This window comes from Hyaena hyaena, unplaced genomic scaffold (genome assembly GCF_003009895.1).
Source record: "Hyaena hyaena isolate Hyena2069 unplaced genomic scaffold, ASM300989v1 scaffold_117, whole genome shotgun sequence".
Classification (NCBI taxonomy): Eukaryota; Metazoa; Chordata; class Mammalia; order Carnivora; family Hyaenidae; genus Hyaena; species Hyaena hyaena.
Window position 1 is genome coordinate 386,011 of NW_024080749.1, and position 17,861 is coordinate 403,871.

Sequence of the window (17,861 nt, forward strand, 5' to 3'; positions counted from 1 at the left end):
TGGGATTGCAATAGCTAGACAGGGCTACCACACTGAGAGAACATGTGCTGTTTTCTGTGCTTGCGCCAGATGAGCCCAGATGTTAGAACCGACCCCAAGTTAGAAGTCCTTCCATGCTGGTAAGATATGTTTTGTGCTCACACAACTGATTTACTAGAAAAGCCTCTGTCTGCTTAGGACCAACAGTAGACTATCCAGAGAATAGGATTCCTCCCCCCCCCCCCCCCCCTTCCCCCTCCCCTGACCTGTATATTTCCTTTATCTTGTAATCAGGGCAGAAGTAAGAAAATAGACCAGTTCCTCATCACAAAATGCTACAGGGCCCCAGCACCGTGGAGGGGACCCAGACAGTTTGCTAAAGCGTTAATGATCTGTAATTGCTTCCTGCCTTGCCTCCTCTCATAGATTTTTCCTTTACACATAGGCCTTTGGGGCCTCTGTCCAAAGGAATGTGATGGATGATGGAACTTAATTTGGTCCCTTTAGGTAGGAGAGCCCTTCAACAATACAGGGCGAAGCCCTCCATTTAGGGCAAGCCATGTCAAGTTAATCATTATACTCTTTAACTGCAAACTAAATGGAGTTAGTGAGGTAGTTCTCTTCTGCCATCATAGTCTTTTTAATAGACTTTATTTTTTAGAGCCGTTTTAGGCTTGTAGCAAAACTGAATGAAAAGCATAGAGATTCCTCATATACTCCCATGCCCTCAACCAAGCACAGCCTGGCCCCATTATGAACATCCTACACCAGAGCGGTACATTCGTTAAAACTGATGACCCTAACTGACACATGATAATCACCCAAAGTCCAGAGTTTACAGCTCACTCTTGGTGCTGTACCTTCAGTGGGTTTGGACAAACGTGTAATGACGTGTGTCCACCAGTATAGTATCTTACAGAGTAGTTTTACTGCCCTAAAAATCCTGTGTCTCCACCTAGTCATCCTTCCTCCCCTCCAATGTCTGGCAACCTTTGATTTTTTACTTCTCCACAGTTTTACCTTTTCCAGAATATCCTATAGATGGAATCATCTAGTATGTTGCCTTTTCAGATTGTTTTTTTTTTTTTTTCACTTAGTGGTATGGATTTAAGGTTCCTCCGTGTCTTCTTAGGCTTGAAAGCTCACTTCTTTTGGCGCTGAATAATATTCCTTTGTCTGGATGTACCACGGTTCATTTACACATTCACCTGCTGAAGGACATCTTGGCCACATCTGAGTTTGGGCGCTTAGGAATAAAGCTGCTATAAACACTTGTGTACAGGTTCAATTAAGCCAGTGCATTTGGGTTAAATACCAAGGAGCATGACTGCTGAATCTTATGGTCAGAGAATGTTTGATTTTGTCGAAACCCACCAAACTGGCTGCCAAAGCGACCGCGCCATCTGGCATTCCCAACAGCGGTGAATGAGAGTTCCTATTGCTCTACATCGTCACCAGCATTTAGTGTTGTCAGTGTTTTAGATTTTGGCCACTCTGATAGACGTGTAATGATATCTCATTGTTTTATTTCGTAATTCCCTAATGACATGTGACGCTTGTATCTGCACTAACGGTTTTAATGTTTTAGACATTTTGATGCTGTCAGATCCAGCACACCGTTTTTTTTTTTTTTTTAGCATGACGGTGCTGTCTTATGTGACCAATAACATGCAAAGAAGCTAAGCATGCTTTTTGCCAATGTTTCAGTCCCTATGCTCCATGAGAACAAAGATCTGATCTGTGTTGTTCTCCGTGGTAACCCCGAAACCAGCGCGATGTGTGGTCATTCACTCACACTCACTGTTTGCTGAATACAGTGGATTAAATGGTCGTCTTCAGAGATACATTTACGTCCTAATACGTCCTCTTTTTTAGAAAAAGAAGGATAGCAGATGTAATTCAGTTCAGGATCTTGAGATGAGGAAATCCTCTAGGTTACCTGAGAGGGCCTTCCATCCAGTGGCGAGTACCCGTGTAAGAAAATGGCAGAGGGAGAGTTGAGCTGGGCAGAAGAGACGGAGGGAAAAGGAAGAGGCAAGTGACCACAGGGGCAGAGATTGGAGGGATGTGACCACAAGCCTAGCAGGGCCCCCAGCCATCAGAAACAGGAAGAGGCAAAGAAAGGGTTCTCCCCTAGAGCCTATAGCAATGTGGTTCCTCTGGCACCTTGTTTGTCGATATCTGGCCTCCAAGCCCTAGGCCATCACTAATCTATTGTCTGTCTTTATAGGTCTGCCTGTTCTGGATATTTCATATAAATGGAATGATGCACTACGTGGTCTTTTGTGTCTGGCTTCCTAAACTTAGCATGGTAGCTAACATAATCTCCTTTTATATTTTAATGTATAATAGTGCCTGCGTTGCTTTCTCTCAATGAGATTCATAGGCAATATGACCTACTTACATAATTTCTAAAACTCTGCCTTGTAATAAGGTGACTTTTAAAATAAGTAAATGCTGGGGCACCTGGGTGGCTCAATTGGTTAACTGTCTGACTTCAGCTCTGGTCATGATCTCACTGTTCATGAATTCCAGCCCCATGTGGGGCTCTGCGCTGACTGTGTGAAGCCTGCTTGGGATTCTCTCTCTCTCCTTCTCTTTCTGCCCCTCTCCCGCTCATGCTTTTTCTCTCTCTCTCTCAAAGTAAATAAACTTGAAAAATAATAAATAAACAAATAAGTAAGTAAATGCAAGGGCATGTCCACATAGGGTAATAGTAGGATCTTGAAGCTATAAACAGTGTCACTGTGAGTGTGTCAGCTATGGTGGAGTGGACACAGGCATGTGGTGTACGAGTTTCTGGTGCGTGGAGAAGCTTTTCCATTGGTGACTCAATTTCCCCAAATGTTAAGCAATCCCAGATAAAGTTTCAAATCAATCAAAATTCAGTCTTCCCTCAGTTTCCTTGGTAGTTCTGTTCTCAGAAACTTCAGTGTATGTACAAACCTTGCAAGAAAATATTCAGTGGTTCTTTAGAAGAGAATTAGGCTCTCCGTTCAGAGGATTACAGATAGGCGTTCACGTACAAGAATGTCTGGCAGAGACCTCAAGAATCATGTTAGACACAAAGGACCATTTCATAGGCTGGCAATCTTGTGCACTGAATGACGCATAGTATCCCTGGCCTCCTCCCCTCTTAATGCTGGTGGTGCCTGCAGTCATCATGCTTACCAGGAGTATCTGCCAGGAGATTGCATGTCCCTTGTGAGGACCAGTAGTTTAGCTCTTCTGAACTTAAACACTGCCATGTACACAATCCCCTCTGAGCCCCCTGTCTATCAATTTCAGGGTGGGGTGTTTCTTATTTAAATAATTTCTAGTTGCCATTCTTTTTACACTTATAAGCCTGTTCAACATTCTTTTGTCTTAAAAAAATTTCAAAAGTCGTCCTTTTATTTTAAATTTGTTTTAATGTTCATTTTTGAGAAAGAGAGAGACAGAGTGAGAGCGGGGGAGGGGTGGAGAGAGAGGGAGACACGGAATCCAAAGCAGGCTCCAGGCTCTGAGCTGTCCACACAGAACCTGATGTGGGCCTGGAACTCATGAACTGCGAGATCATGACCTGAGCCAAAGTCGGATGCTTAACCGACTGAGCCACCCAGGTGCCCCAGGACATTTTCAAATTCTGTCTACTGCCCCACTTTTGCTGAGCTTGATCCCACCTTTATCCCTCCGCTGGATTTTGTGATATTCTCTTATCTGGTCTCCTTCCCTCTAGTCTTGATGTCTTTGCCCCCACTCTGCCCAAGACACCGGAGGACAGATCAGATCTGGCTCTGCCTCTTCCCCGAATGTGCAAGTAAGCTGAACATCCAGATGCCGTTCCACACAGTGCCCGATGGCCGGGCCCACCCCACACATCTCCTTGTACTTGAGAAGAACTTCTGAAACATTGACATGTTGAACCCTAGGACTCAGTGGGATGGTATTAGGAGGTAGGGCCTCTGGGAGGCGCTCTGGTCATGAGAGTGGACTCTCATGAATGGGCTGAGTGCCCAAGTAAAAGGGACCCCAGAGAGCTTCCTCACTCCTGCCACCACGTGAGGACCCAGCGACAAGATGGCTGTCTCTGAACCAGGAAGCAGATACCAAATCTGCTGGCACCTTGACCTTGGACTTTCCATCCTCTAGGATATAAGAAATAAATTTCCGTTGTTTATAAGCCACCAGCCTGTGTTTCATTGCTATGGCAACCCAAGCTGAGACAACCACTTTTTGAGATGTGACATCCTTAACAGCTTTATTGAGATATAATTCACCGGCTGTACAATCCACCCATTTAAAATGTACAGGTTGGAATATTTTGGCCTATGTACATATCCCATTTGTCATTTCTTTCCCCCCTTCCTGGCAATCATTGGTCTGCCTTCTGTGCTATGAAGTTAACATTTCAACAATTTCATAAACACAAGATCACATAGTACGCACTTCTCTTTCCTTTGTCTTTGTTCAGGCTTCTTCATTCTGTCTCTACATAGATACATATCCATAGGATCCATTGGCTAATTTTTTTCAAAGCCTATTTGCATTATGATGAGATCTTCTGTTTGTGTCACGGGGACCTAATGCAGGGCTCAGCACATCGTGGCCTTGCTGTAATGAATGTGAGGGCAGAGATAGGACTCCCCAACCCACAAGTGCTATTCCTTCCTAAGGACTTGAACAATAGAGCTCTACCTTTTGTTTAAAGAGAGCTGTCATACAGTAATTGGTATTTGAAATGTATCAGTCAGAAACAATATGATGCGGTAGTAATACTTTTTTAAATGAAATGAACAACTGTCCTAATTCTTAAAAACATCCTTCCAATGTAGAAGGCAAACTAGAAATGGAGTCAGAGGGACTTGTGACCTTCAAGGAAATGTAAAAATTTGTCTGAAGCCTCCTGGCTGTCTTCACCTAATGATTTCAAGGGTTCCTGTCCGCGGAGGTTAAGTACTCATGAGCAAGCTGGAATTATTATACCTGCAATATTTTGTTTTTGCTGGTGAGCTGGGAAGGGCCAGGGTTGAGAAATGTATCTCCAGCGGCTTCCGAGACACTCCTGGTAGGCGGTGCTGTGAGTTTTCTGTCCCCACACATAATTGTCAGTCTGATGCGGTTTCTTGCAGGTTCACAGGAGGGAGGCGCAAACATAAAAGACCGAGCCTGTTTCCGGGACAGTAGTTCCTGGTAATAAGGGGATGGTAAAGAGGTTGAATTTCAAAGTCCGATTAGAAATCACAGCTATGGAATTCAGTGATTGTCACTGAGGCTTTAAAGCCTGTGGATTTGGCCTGCTGTGCACACACAGTGGTTCTTGGTTTTTTTAACCCAGAGCAAAATGACGCCGGGGCACAAAACATCAGCAGTGCCTTCTGGGGGGTGTGAGTATCTGGAATAAGGCTCGGAATTAAGCCAGCTAAAAGAAAGCACCAGAATGTGGAAAACCCTAAAGCATTCTGGCTGACTGATGAAAATTATTTTTGAAACAGCCCTTCATCGTGGGTCTCTTTCCAAAGCAAGAGAACTCCATCCATCACGAGCTAAACAAAAGCCCTAGTAAAATCGATACGGTCATGGTGAGATGCAGAGGTTTATGATTAAAGCCCAGGACAAAGGGCCCCGGGTGAGAATACAGTGTCAAGAGGGGCTTCTCAAATTCTCACGTGCACACAAGCCACCTGAGAATGGTATGAAAACCGGGTGCATTTTGGGGAGGTCCAGGCTGGGGCCTGAGATTCCGCATTTGAGCCCAGTGCCCGGGGCCCGGGCAGGGGGTAGGGGACAGATGACCCAGCCTCAGACCACACTTGGAGTGGCAAATGCAGACTTGAGGAAATGGGTTGCTCTTACGTCTTTATACCCGATCCTGAGATTGTCCGCGAGAGTTCTCTGACAGAGTGAGTGCGGTTCATAGTCCTGTTCATCCCTGCAGGGTAACTAATGGAAGTCAAATTCTGGTTTCTGTCTTGTGCTTTAAGAAAAAGAAGGGAGGGGAACAGTTTCTTCATTAATGTCATCATGAAAAACCACTTGAAAAAACTCTAGATTGAGTTGTCTATTATCTGAGGGTTCAAAATACCCCTGTCATTTATCTTACTGATGCTCCTAATTACAGAAAGAAATTAAATTATATCTAGTATCTTGCCTACATGCATTAAGAATAACAGTGTAACATTCAAAAATAGACTAACATTCAAAAAATGTTTATGTTTGTTTATTTTTGAGAGAAAGTGAGCAAGCCAGCACAAGCAGGGGAGGGGCAGAGAGAGAGGGACACACAGAATCTGAATCAGGCTCCGGGTTCCGGGCTGTCGGCACAGAGCCTGATGCAGGGCTCAAACCCACAGACCATGAGATCATGCCCTGAACCCAAGTTGTACACTCAACTGACTGAGCCACCCTGGGGCACTCCCCCCCAAAATTTTTTAAGCAGAAGCTCTATAAGAACAGTCACTTTTCTTTTTTTTCTAATTTTTTTTATGTTTACTTATTTTTGAGAGAGAGAGAGGGAGAGAGAGAGAGAGAGAGAGAGAGAGAGCATGAGTGGGGGAGGGGCAGAGACGGAGAGGGAGACACAGAATCCGAAGCAGGCCACAGGCTCTTGAGCTGTCAGCACAGAGCCCAATACGGGGCTTGAACCCACCAATGTGAGATCATGATCTGAGCTGAAGTTGGACGCTCAACCGACTGAGCCACCCAGGCACCCCAGAACAGTCACTTTTTCTGGCTAAACCTTGAGAACAAAGGCTGTCTGATTTGAGAACTATCCTAGGTTTTGAGGTATTATCATGTGGCATAAGGCACAGATTTTGAAGCAAAACTCCCTGGATTTGAATCTCGTTGTCCACCTGCATTCTATAGGTGTCTTTGGATGAAGTGAGTTAATATTTATAAAGCTCTTTATAACCAGTACCTGGCCCACACAGGAACTATAGACATGCTTGTTAAGTATATCACTCAGCTTAAGATATGTGTTAATGTCCCATCTTAAGGGCCCAGTGGTCTTCTGGAGTTCAGATGGCCTGTTTCTCTTTTTATGGACTAGGACTCCAAGACTTTCTCAAGTGGTAGCTGGGTCGGAGGAGAAGGGGACTTCAGCCAATAGCGTGGGAACCCCAAAATAAATTCATGCAACCGAGGGATTTCACTTATTCGGTTAGACTCACCCCAGCCCTTTGGTTTTACAGTTGGTGATGTATGTTGGCCAGATAGCCAAGGATATCCTGAAGTGGCCCCGCCCCTTCTCTCCTCCTGTCGTGAAACTAGAGGAGAGAATGATTGCCGAGTATGGAATGCCATCCACCCACGCCATGGCAGCCACCGCCATTTCCTTCACCCTCCTCATCTCTACGATGGACAGATACCAGGTGAGGCCACCACCCATGCCAATCAGGTGGCAAAGAGAGGTTCCGCCTCAGAGTTTTCTGTTTTGAGGGGGCTTTGAGGTTTATGAAATAAGGACTGGGAGGGGCGGGGACGGAAGTGTATTGAGCCATTGGTGACAATTTCTTCATAGAGAAAGTGACATACGGGTTCGTGTCCAAGTCAGGCTGTACCTCAGAGTGAAAAGCACACCCCCCGTAATAACACCCCCACAACAAGCATGGCATGCCTGGCCCAGGACCCAGGGTGTGTGGAGTCCCCCTGCCAGAGCACTGTGCCCTGGAGTTCTCCACTAGACAGCACGTGATCAGTTTTCTCATCTTCTCTTTACACCAGCTGCGAGAAGCTTATGATCCTCATAAATGGTCCTCCAGGGCTGGGATGACTCCACCAGATAAATCCTCTTGCTAGACTTCCCAGGGCCCAGGGAAGGGAAAGGTCTGGGCCCCACATTGGCTTCCAGGGATGTCTTTGCACCTGTTGAGGCTCAACCAGTAGAAATAATGGCTCCGTGTTTTCTAGATTCCTCTCTAAATGACAAGAGATTACTAACTGTTGAAAACGGAGGAATGTCACTTCACTAATACCTGCTTAGATGCCAATTACAGTCAGATTTATTTTTTTATTTTTTTTTTCTGAGAGAGAGAGACAGCATGAGCAGGGGAGGGTCAGAGAGAGAGGGAGACACAGAATCTGAAACAGGCTCCAGGCTCTGAGCTGGATGTCAGCACAGAGCCCGACGCGGGGCTCGAACTCACGAACCGTGAGATCATGACCTGAGCTGAAGTCGGACGCTTAACCGACTGAGCCACCAGGCGCCCCCAGTCAGACCTTTTAAAAGTTACATCAGTACTGCAGTCAAGTACTTCGCTTTGCCTACCTGAGAAGTTTTGCTCCAAGTTTACATTTAATTTCATAATTTTTCTCTCTCGCTCTCTGGAAAATTTAGATTTCATTAAACCTAGCAGTCCTGTAGGTAAACGACCGTGTTGTTTTGCCTTGTCCCTACACCCTCAAAACCCAGGTACGTTCTGGGTTCTACACGGTCAGAACTAGGGGAATCAGTCTGACGTAGCTGGACAGGGACAGGATTAGCGCTGGGTCCCGGCTGTACCTCTCTGGTCTTCTACCTGGTCACGTGGGGTCAGACCTCCATTTCCGGGATGGGGAAGGGACAGGTCTCAGGAATATATCCAACGAAGTATAATCTTCCGTCATAACTTTAAGTCATGCAGGGACCGAAAACGTCTGAACTCTCCAGTACTGTGTCTGAACTAACTTAACACAGAGACCTCTGAGCTCCCTCGTAGGCAGGGCGCCTGCCCCAGCGGGCCCGGGGCTGGTCCTCAGCATCCAGATGCTGCTGCGCTCAGCATCCAGAGAGGCCTGTGCGCGTGCTGACGTTGCACAGGAGAAAAGCCTCATGGCAGCGGACTGCAAAAAACAGCAACAGCAACCAATTATGTACTCATTTCAAGGCCACTTGGTCCTTCTTTAAAAATGCTTTTCAGCTCCCATGATGCAGCAGTTTTCAGCCTGAGTTGTTGTGGACTTCTTTCCTAGTCAATTGTTTTTTAATTAAAAAAATTTTTTTAATGTTTATTTATTTTTGAGAGAGACTGAGCATGGGTGGGGGAGGGGCAGAGAGAGAGAGAGGAAGACACAGAATCCGAAGCAGGCTCCAGGCTCTGAGCCGTCAGCACAGAGCTCGGTGCGGGGCTCAAACCCACAAACTGTGAGATCGTGAACTGAGCCACCCAGGCGCCCCTTCCTAGTCAATTTTTAATGATCAATATATTTAGCTATTGGGGTTATTTGCTATAATATTTCTAAATATGGTTTCTTTATATGTGTTCAGGCTAATGCCTCAACTCGAACTTCTGAATGCATTAACTCATTAATTTTTAACACTTTTTCTTAAAATCTGAGACCCAGTTAATGATAAATTTTAAGAAAAGACATATGACCGTGTGTGATTATATTCACATCTTACATCAGAAAGAATGTGTTGCAGGGCACCTGGGCAGCTGGGTCTGTTGATTGTCTGACTTCAGCTCAGGTCATGATCTCACGGTTTGTGAGTTTGAGCTCCCCATCAGGCTTTGCGCTGACAGCATAGAGCCCACTTTGGATTCTCTGTCTCTCTCTCTCTGTGCCTCTCCTCCCCCTGACACTTACTTTGTTTCTTTCTTTCTCTCTCCGTCTCAAAAATAAATAAACATTAAAAAACAAAAAAAATAAACTGTGCTGGACTTGGACATGGAAGTTGTGGCTTCTGGTTCTAACTCTTACCCTTCACCAGCTGTGTGACCTTGGGCAAGTCGGCTTGCCTCTCTGAGCCCAGTTTTCATTTTGAGGATCAAATGGAATGATTAATGGGAAAACATCTTTGTGCTTAAGTTCAGTAGTGATGTAACTGATTATCAAGTTAAACGGTTTCTTCATTTGTGGAATGGACTTAGTAGTAGAACCCACTTCCTAGAGTTGTGTGAAGATTGATGGAGTGGGTGACTGTACAGAGCTTCACTTGATATAGACAGCTCACTGTCATCTTTATTCTTCTCACCATGAAACACCACAGGCGTTAGTGCTTGAAGCACATGGATTATATCTTTACATCTCCATTTATGAGCAGAATATCCATATGTTCCTTATATGACCCTGCATGAGCCGGATTCCCGTGCCTGCTATTGTTACCCACCAGTGAAAGTTGAGATTTAGCAAAGTCTGGATTTTTGCCTTAACATCTGTCTATAAAGTTGCCCATTCTTAGCTTGGGCCCGTTGCTCCTGGGAGCCGGTTGTTGCCAAGCTTTACCAGCCAGCACTCAGTGGGGATGTAGGTGGTTGAACTTCCGGGCGACAGGATTGCCCCTTGCTCAGTACTGTATACCTCATACATGTTACTCTCTGAAGAAGAATAGGTCGAAACACAAAGGATTTACGTCCCCACCACCGGCTTAAGGCCAAGTTCTAACTAAGTCTTATTTGTATGTTTATATGTTGTGAAGCTTCCTCCCGGCGCTATGGTCCTGGGTGCCCCCTCCCCCACTTGGCTCCATTTTCCCACTTTTCAAATGGTTTTAGACCATCCAATTACCAGTCTAGGGAAATCGAGATTGACACTATTAGGCCAGGAATCCTCTCCCCCCATGGGGTCAACCTACGTGAGCATGGTCTAATTGCCTTGTTTTCTCTTGTCCCCCGACAGTATCCCTTTGTCTTGGGGTTGCTGATGGCTGTGGTGTTTTCCACCTTGGTGTGTCTCAGCAGAATCTACACCGGGATGCACACGGTCCTGGTAAGTCCTTGTGGGCAGGTCTTGGGGCGACTGTCTGAATAACAGCGTGGCCAGTGTCTCGGTGTGTTCCTTGCACTGTATACTTCTACAGCTATTTGCATATGTAATTATACTTCCCATTAGGCCAATGAGGTAAGTAATTATGATGTCATGACCCCTGTGTAATAATAATAACGAATCATAAGATAATATCAAGGAAGGGGTGCCTGGGCGTCTCCATCAGTGAAGCGTCTGACTTTGGCTAAGGTCATGATCTTGTGGTCTGTGAGTTCGAGCCCTGTGTCAGGCTCTGTGCTGACAGCTCAGAGCCTGGAGCCTGCTTCGGATTCTGTGTCTTCCTCTCTCTCTTCCCCTCCCCCACTCCTGTTCTGTTTCTCTCTCTCTCTCAAAAGTAAATAATTTTTTTATTTAAAAAAAATTTTTAGAAAGATAACGTTGAGGGGCGCCTGGGTGGCTTAGTCGGTTGGGCGTCCGACTTTCTCTTGGGTCATGATCTCGCTGCTCGTGGGTTCGAGCCCCGCGTCGGGCTCTGTGCTAACTGCCAGCTCAGAGCCTGGAGCCTGTTTCAGTCTGTGACTCCCTCTCTCTCTGACCCTCCCCTGCTCACTCTGTCTCTCTCTCTCTCCTAGAAATAAATAAAACATTAAAAAAAATTTTTAAAAAAAAAAAAAGAAAAAAGATAACGTTGAGAGGACTGACCAGGGCTAGACCTTCCTGACTTGGAAGATTGGCTAGAATGTCAACAGAGACTCAGGTCATTTATTTTCATGCTGGTTTCCTGGTGACGCAGGAGGAACACCCATGGTCAAGGACGGGAGCGTGAGGATATGGTTCCCACTTAGGTCCTCACAGAGATGGGTCTGGATTTTAAGGATCCCAGCTGGCCTCTCCAGGGAAAGGGTCCCTCCGGGTCAAAATAGCCCAGAAGCGTGGGCCTCGCTTCCTTTCTGAACTGCTCTGGGCTGGCGGTGGTGGTGACACACAGAGACGTGTCTGCATTTAAAGGTTCGCCTACCCTTTTACCGTATTGGATCTGTTTCTAGGGCTGCGATGGTTAGTGTAGTGAGAATGACCTCAGAGCTCTGTTTCCGGGTGTGCCGGGCAGCTGCCTTGAAGTTCCAGAGCACAAGGCTGGCCATGGCTCACCACAGGGCACTGTTTATCATTATAATTGGCACAAGGAAGATTTCTCTAGAAAGGAATGGGCTCTTGCTAATTGTGTTACTCTCTGTGCAAGGCTGAAAATTTGTGTTAGCTGAGGACCTCTCTGGGGGAAAGGCCACCCGCCTGCTGGTCTTCTTGGTGTCTGGTGTTGGTTATCACACNGGGGGGGGGGGGGGGGGGGGGGGGGGGGACACGCAGCAGAGGTGAACGGATGGAATGAGAGAACCTGTAAGAATGAGCAGAGGCAGAGGACTGGAAGAACAAAACCCGGAGAAAGAAGGCTCAAGGCCGCACGGGATTCAGTGAGAGACACCGCGCTTTCCCTTAAAGCTCATGCTCGCTCAGAAAAGCAAGGAGGAGCCCAGAGCCACCAGAGTCAGGGCTGGGCCTTGGGGCAGGCAGGTCAGAGCCACACAGAAGGAGTGACGCGACCAAGATAAATGATCATGATAGAATACTTAAGAAAAGCAAAATTAATGCAAAAAATGCATCAAAAGCAAAAAGTGTCCACAATAAACAAAATACCCGCATTTCTCTTCTAAAGTTTATTTATTTTGAGAGAGAGAGGGAGACACGGAATCCAAAGCAGGATCTAGGCTCTGAGCTGTCAGCACAAGAGCCCGAAGTGGGGACTCGAACCCACAAACCATGAGATCACGACCTAAGCCTAAGTCGGATGCTTCACCGACTGAGCTGCCCAGACGCTCCCACAATATCCAACTTTTAAGCAAAGACCAGCTCTGACCCTGAACTTGCACGGCCCTGCAGCCTCCCCCGACCATCTTCAGCCGGCCTGACCAGATCTTGAAGACCCTGGAGGAGAGGTTGGGGGACCAGGGGCATCATCTCCCTCCTGAGACACGTCCTTGTGGTCCCTGTGCTCGACCAGCTTCTGAGCCTGCAGGGGGACGGGGGACGGGAGAGGGGAGCATTCTCAATTTGCCACACCGCTGCTTCGCATTATAAGGAGGCTCCCTCCAACTACGTCCGGGGACCTCAGTGTGGAACCAGCCAGCACTCTCGCGGGTGTTCGGCAGCCCTTTTATCTGGGGCTGCTCTGTAATTTCCGCAGGCTTTCCTAAAAGGCGATCGCGAGAATCCAGGCTGAAATGAAAACCAGCATCCGTGCGAGAATGCGGAGCCACAGACATGAGTAAAGGGCACAGAAACCCCATCTCAGGAAAGACACAGCTTGCTGCCTGTCTTTTTAAAGTGGGTTATGGGGATGGGGAAGCTGCTGTTTGTGGGGAAAACTGTTTAAGCCTCTCGTTCAGCTCCGAGGAACGGGTCCAGCTGCTCTCCTTGGGGCATCCGTCCCAGAAGAAACTGGAGCAAAGCTGTAGAAACTTCCACCCACCCCCACCCCGTGCTGCCATCGCCCCCCGGGGCTTCTCCACACGTGTAATTTTATTTCATAAAGAGCCTGTAGAGTAGAGCCTGACTTGGGCCCGGGCCCAGTCCCGAGAGGAGCCGGAGGCACGGCCCAGGGTTCGACAGTACATAATTCCTAGTCGCAGGAGGGGACACTTCCTTGTAATAGCAGGATCCAGTTAAATTACGGATTGGCAGTCTTCTTCACTCAGCAGCCACTTAATAGTCCGCTGCAGGTGCCGGGCTGGGAGCCAGATCGGCATGATACACACGGAAACAAAACCTACCTCACCCTCCTGGGTCTTGGGGTGCTGGTGGTGACAGACGTGTGAGCTGCTGATGACTTGATGTGACGAGGACTGTACTTAGCGTGGAGCAGCTGGGGCGGGCCAGCAAACGTGGCCTGTCTTCTCTCTCCCCTGGACCCCTTGCAGCCATCAGGGACAGCCATGCGCTAACGGTTCTCACTGACTACATAGTCACATCCCATGGAAAGCTTTTTAAAAATCTCCCAGGGAGGAGGGGTATTTGGAGACCCACATTCATGGCAGCAGCATTAGTCACAATAGCTGACGAGTAGAAACAACACACACACACACACACACACACACACACATATCCTAAGCGTTGGTATTTTTTCAAAGCTCCTCAGTTGATTTTAATGTGCAGCCAGGGTTGAGAGCCATTGAGTAGACTGACTGTCCTTTAGAATTGGCTGTGAGCATGTGCCCGAACCAAACTGGAGCCGGAAGGTGGAGATAGATGCTTTGCAAGGACCCACCACGTCCACGCCATGAGCTGCTCCCGTCGCACACACCCCGGGGTGTCCCCGAACTCGAAGTCAGTCAGGTGGTCACTGCTTGATGCAAATGGTTCTCTGTGCACGGAGAGGAAGCAATTCAAGGAGAATAGAAATGCACCTCTCTCTCCCCTAAAGAAATCACTTCTTGTCAGGGGGGAGCGGTTTGCTCTCTGATGTCAAGTCTTCGGGGACAGGCTGCAGCTGACTCCTGGGCAGGCCCGAGTGAAACTACTTGTGGTGTCACTGTCCTGCCAAACCACCTCACAGACGGGTGTCTCATCTGTCACGATGTCTCAGCGAGAAAGTCGGGCACCGCCCTAGCTCCGGCCTTCCCACGCTCCTCAGGTAGTCGCCAAGCTGAATTAATTCTGACTCGCGCCACTGCTCCAATATTATTTCCGTATCTGATTATGCGTTAGAATGTGTTAGAAGGATTTGGGCAGCTCCCGGAGCTCAGTATGAATGGGGCTGCGCAGCTAAGCCTCTAGAAGGAAAGAAGCAGGGCACCTGAGAGCGCCTTCCTCTCCCGTGAGAGAGCCACTGTTGGAAGAAGCCCACACCTTCTCTCTCAGATCAAAATCTTAATTTCCAGAGATGAAAGCTTGATCGCCCTGGGGCGTTACCCTTGAACCAATGGGCCTTGGCGAGGGGAATGGGATGCAGAGCAGAACCGAGACCCCAGAAGCCACCCCCATGGGCTACCAAGGCAGTGCCCCCAAAAAACGGGCTAGAAAGACAACCCAATAAGTTCATCACTCTTGAGAGGGCCCAAACCCAAGTGGTTACCGCCTGAGCGAGTCAGGACTCCTTGAGTGCAAAGAATAGACACTAACTCAAACTCACTTAAGCTTAAAGAAAAAGTTGTTGTTGTTGTTGTTTTAAGTTTTTGAGAGTGAGAGAGCAAGGGAGAGAGAGGGAGAGAGTGTGAGCAGGGAAGGGGAAGAGACGGGGTGGAGAGTGAATCCCAAGCAGGCTCCATCGCTAGCACAGAGCCTGATGCAGGGTTCGAGCTCATGACTGAGATCACGACCTGAGCCCAAACCAAGAGTCAGACACTTAACCGACTAAGCATCCCCGAAAATTTATTGGTTTTTATAGCCACACTGTAGGAAGGGTGGAGGTAAAGGTAGCCCTTGGGAGAATGGGACCTGAGGTCCAGATCTTTGTCGGAAGTCTCCCTACGCTTTCCCTAGCTTCTCTGCACATCTCTTCACATGGATTCATGTTCTCGGGCTGCCTTCTCTCTGAGACTAGACCCAAGGAGCTCTGGGCTTAAAATTCTTTGTTTTGTTCCTGAAAGGATTGCAGTGGGGAGAATTTCAGGAAAGTGTCTAGTGGCCTGGCCTGGACAATGGGCCCATCGCTGAGTTAAATGCTGTCCGAGGGTGCCAGAGGTGGTGGCTGGTCCAGTCGGGTGGCCAGCCGGCCTGTGTGAGTGGGGGCTGTGAGAGGCAGTGATGGTTAGGGCAGGGTTAGGGTTGGCCTGTAGGAGGGGCACTTCTTCCAGAATGAAATGGATCTGTCACCAGAAGAAGAAAATAGACCAAACTCCAGTGGTACCTTCTCTACGTTGACACCATTGCATTTTCCTGCTCTTTCAAGGACTCAAAACTGGACATTACACTTGTTTATATGGGGGAAGGAGGAAGAGAGCAAACCAAGAAGGTCACTCATACTCCATTTTCGATGCCTGAAATTAGTCAACTTGTACAGAATTGATATGAAGTCTTCTGACTGATAAGGCAATAATCCCCCATATGTTAACAGTAAACTTAGCCACAAGTTTTGTTGCTGTTGTGAGATTCGCGAATGGCTGTTCCATTATTTTGAACTTGAATTAGCTGAAATGCTCTTCTATTTTATTGTCCCTGAATTGTTTGATCTGTGGGTAATTATATAGATAATGGGTTTTGTTTGCTTACTCATTTATTTTGTTCCTCTAAGTATTGCTTTAGTCTTGGTTGCACTTGGAGAATGTTGAAAAGGCTTCTCAAATATTAAATTATCTTCAGTCCATACAAAACTGCGTCCTAGCTTTAGACCGGAGCGTTTTTGGTGGTTTTTTTCCTTTCTTTACAAGTTCTTTGAAACTACTTTAAAAAAAAATTTACTTCAAACTGCCTTTCTTAATATGGAAAAGAAAGCTAATTGTAATATAAATTATACCCAACCAAGCCTTACTTTCTGTTGTAGGATAAGTTAGTTACTGAGATAAAAAGGGAACTGGGCTGTGTTTCTAAGCACCACCTTATTATTCGTATTCTTTTTTCTTTACCTTGGAGGGACGTATTTTTACCCTTTTACGAAAATAGAGAATTATTTCTGGTTTCAAAAGTAATAAGTATTCATGGTAAAGCGTTCAGCCTCTCATTTTTAAAGTTGTTGCTGTGGGTTTTTTAAAGATGAAATCATTATTAGTTAAGCACTGTAGAGCTACACACAGCCATTCGTTAGGGCGATATAAAGGGAAACCGAAGACATTGTATGTTTCTGTATTAATTGAACTAAAATGAGGGTATTTCCAGCAAGAACTCCTTGTGGTATGTATTCCTAGCCATAAACACAGGCAAATTAATTTTGTATCTCCTTTCTCCACACTGTCCAAAAAGCCACAGGTGGGGCCCCGTTTTCCATCTGTTCTGCAAGTGTGAGGTGGTGAGGGGGCTTACAGGGGTGCTCTGAATCCAGGAGGGGAGCCGGACTGAGCCTTGAAGGCAGCCCGTAGAAGGTAGGCAAAGGCAGAAGTTGGTCAAAGCACTAGAATCATGCAGAGGCCAGAGGTCCCTACTGGGCCATAAGCCAAAACGGAAAGGGCTGGAACAGACATGGATGGGTACTGGGCCAGGTTGTCTCAGACCAGAAGCTGTTTGTATCCTTCCCCCTGCAATAGAATCTGGTCAGTGTACGGTTCCAGTGTGGTGTGTTGTCAGGCCCGAGGGGGTGTGCCAATGAAGCGGCAGTTAGCCTGACTGGGGAGGAAGGCCCAGGAACAATCTGAGGCTAAGGGCTGGGCAGCCAAGCTAAGTGGACGAGGCCGGCAGCTACAGAGATGGTCCATCATGATGTGTCAGACAGGCAAGGTGGCCGTGGTCGGAGAAGCAGGTAGTTTACCTCTGTGAGAACGTCCCCAAAGCGCCCTTATACCCCAGATTGCGGAAGAGAGAACTCGGGTAAATTAAAGTCTAGATAAATAAAAACAACCGCATCCAGGGATGGAGCACAGCTTTGAGATCTTGTGCTGCTGGGTTGTATTTGTGCTTTAAGTGAGTTCCAGTTACTAGTAACATAAGAGTTAGAGATTGGATTGAACCTTCCATAGAAGCCCAGTGTCCACGTGTTTCTTTCTTTTACTAGGTTCTTGCTGTTTGGATTATATAGTGTGTTATGGTTTCACTAAAGGGTGACGTTTTTCTATAAGCTTATAATCGTACGCCTCTCATAGCAGAAAATGTACTGTCTTCAAAATCTGTCCAATCAACTTTTGAAAAATAAGTCAGACCTTCCCATTTATTCACATATTTTTAAAAGATTCTTTGGCCCCTTGAGAAAAAATATATATGCACATTTCGATCATGATACTCATGGCTGCTGTGACATTCCAGAAAATATTGGCATGAACTTGCACTTTATCCTCATTGAGACTTTCTCAATTGTATCTAGTTTGTCCTAAGGAGGAGACGTGGAATGGTTTGATGAGATCCTCAACTAACCACTGAAATCCAAGAATGGAGCCATTTTTGAATCAAATTCAATCACAAGGAAAAACACTCAGTTGAGTTCAGTAAACTACTCCCCTTTTCCAGAAGCCAGAGGTACCCCCTTAGAAAAGAAGAATCCTACACGTTTAACATCAGTAGTTCAACACTTTAGAGCCAGA

At 46.8% G+C, this 17,861-nt stretch overlaps 1 protein-coding gene across 1 annotated transcript in view; it reads left to right on the top strand.

Moving 5' to 3' along the window:
• SGPP2 (sphingosine-1-phosphate phosphatase 2) overlaps positions 1–17,861 on the top strand; it is a 119,450-nt gene that overhangs the window by 74,420 nt on the left and 27,169 nt on the right. The window contains exons 3-4 of the mRNA XM_039236843.1: positions 7,152–7,331; positions 10,558–10,647. Coding sequence (XP_039092774.1) covers positions 7,152–7,331; positions 10,558–10,647 — 270 coding nt within the window. The remainder of the gene's footprint in view (positions 1–7,151; positions 7,332–10,557; positions 10,648–17,861) is intronic.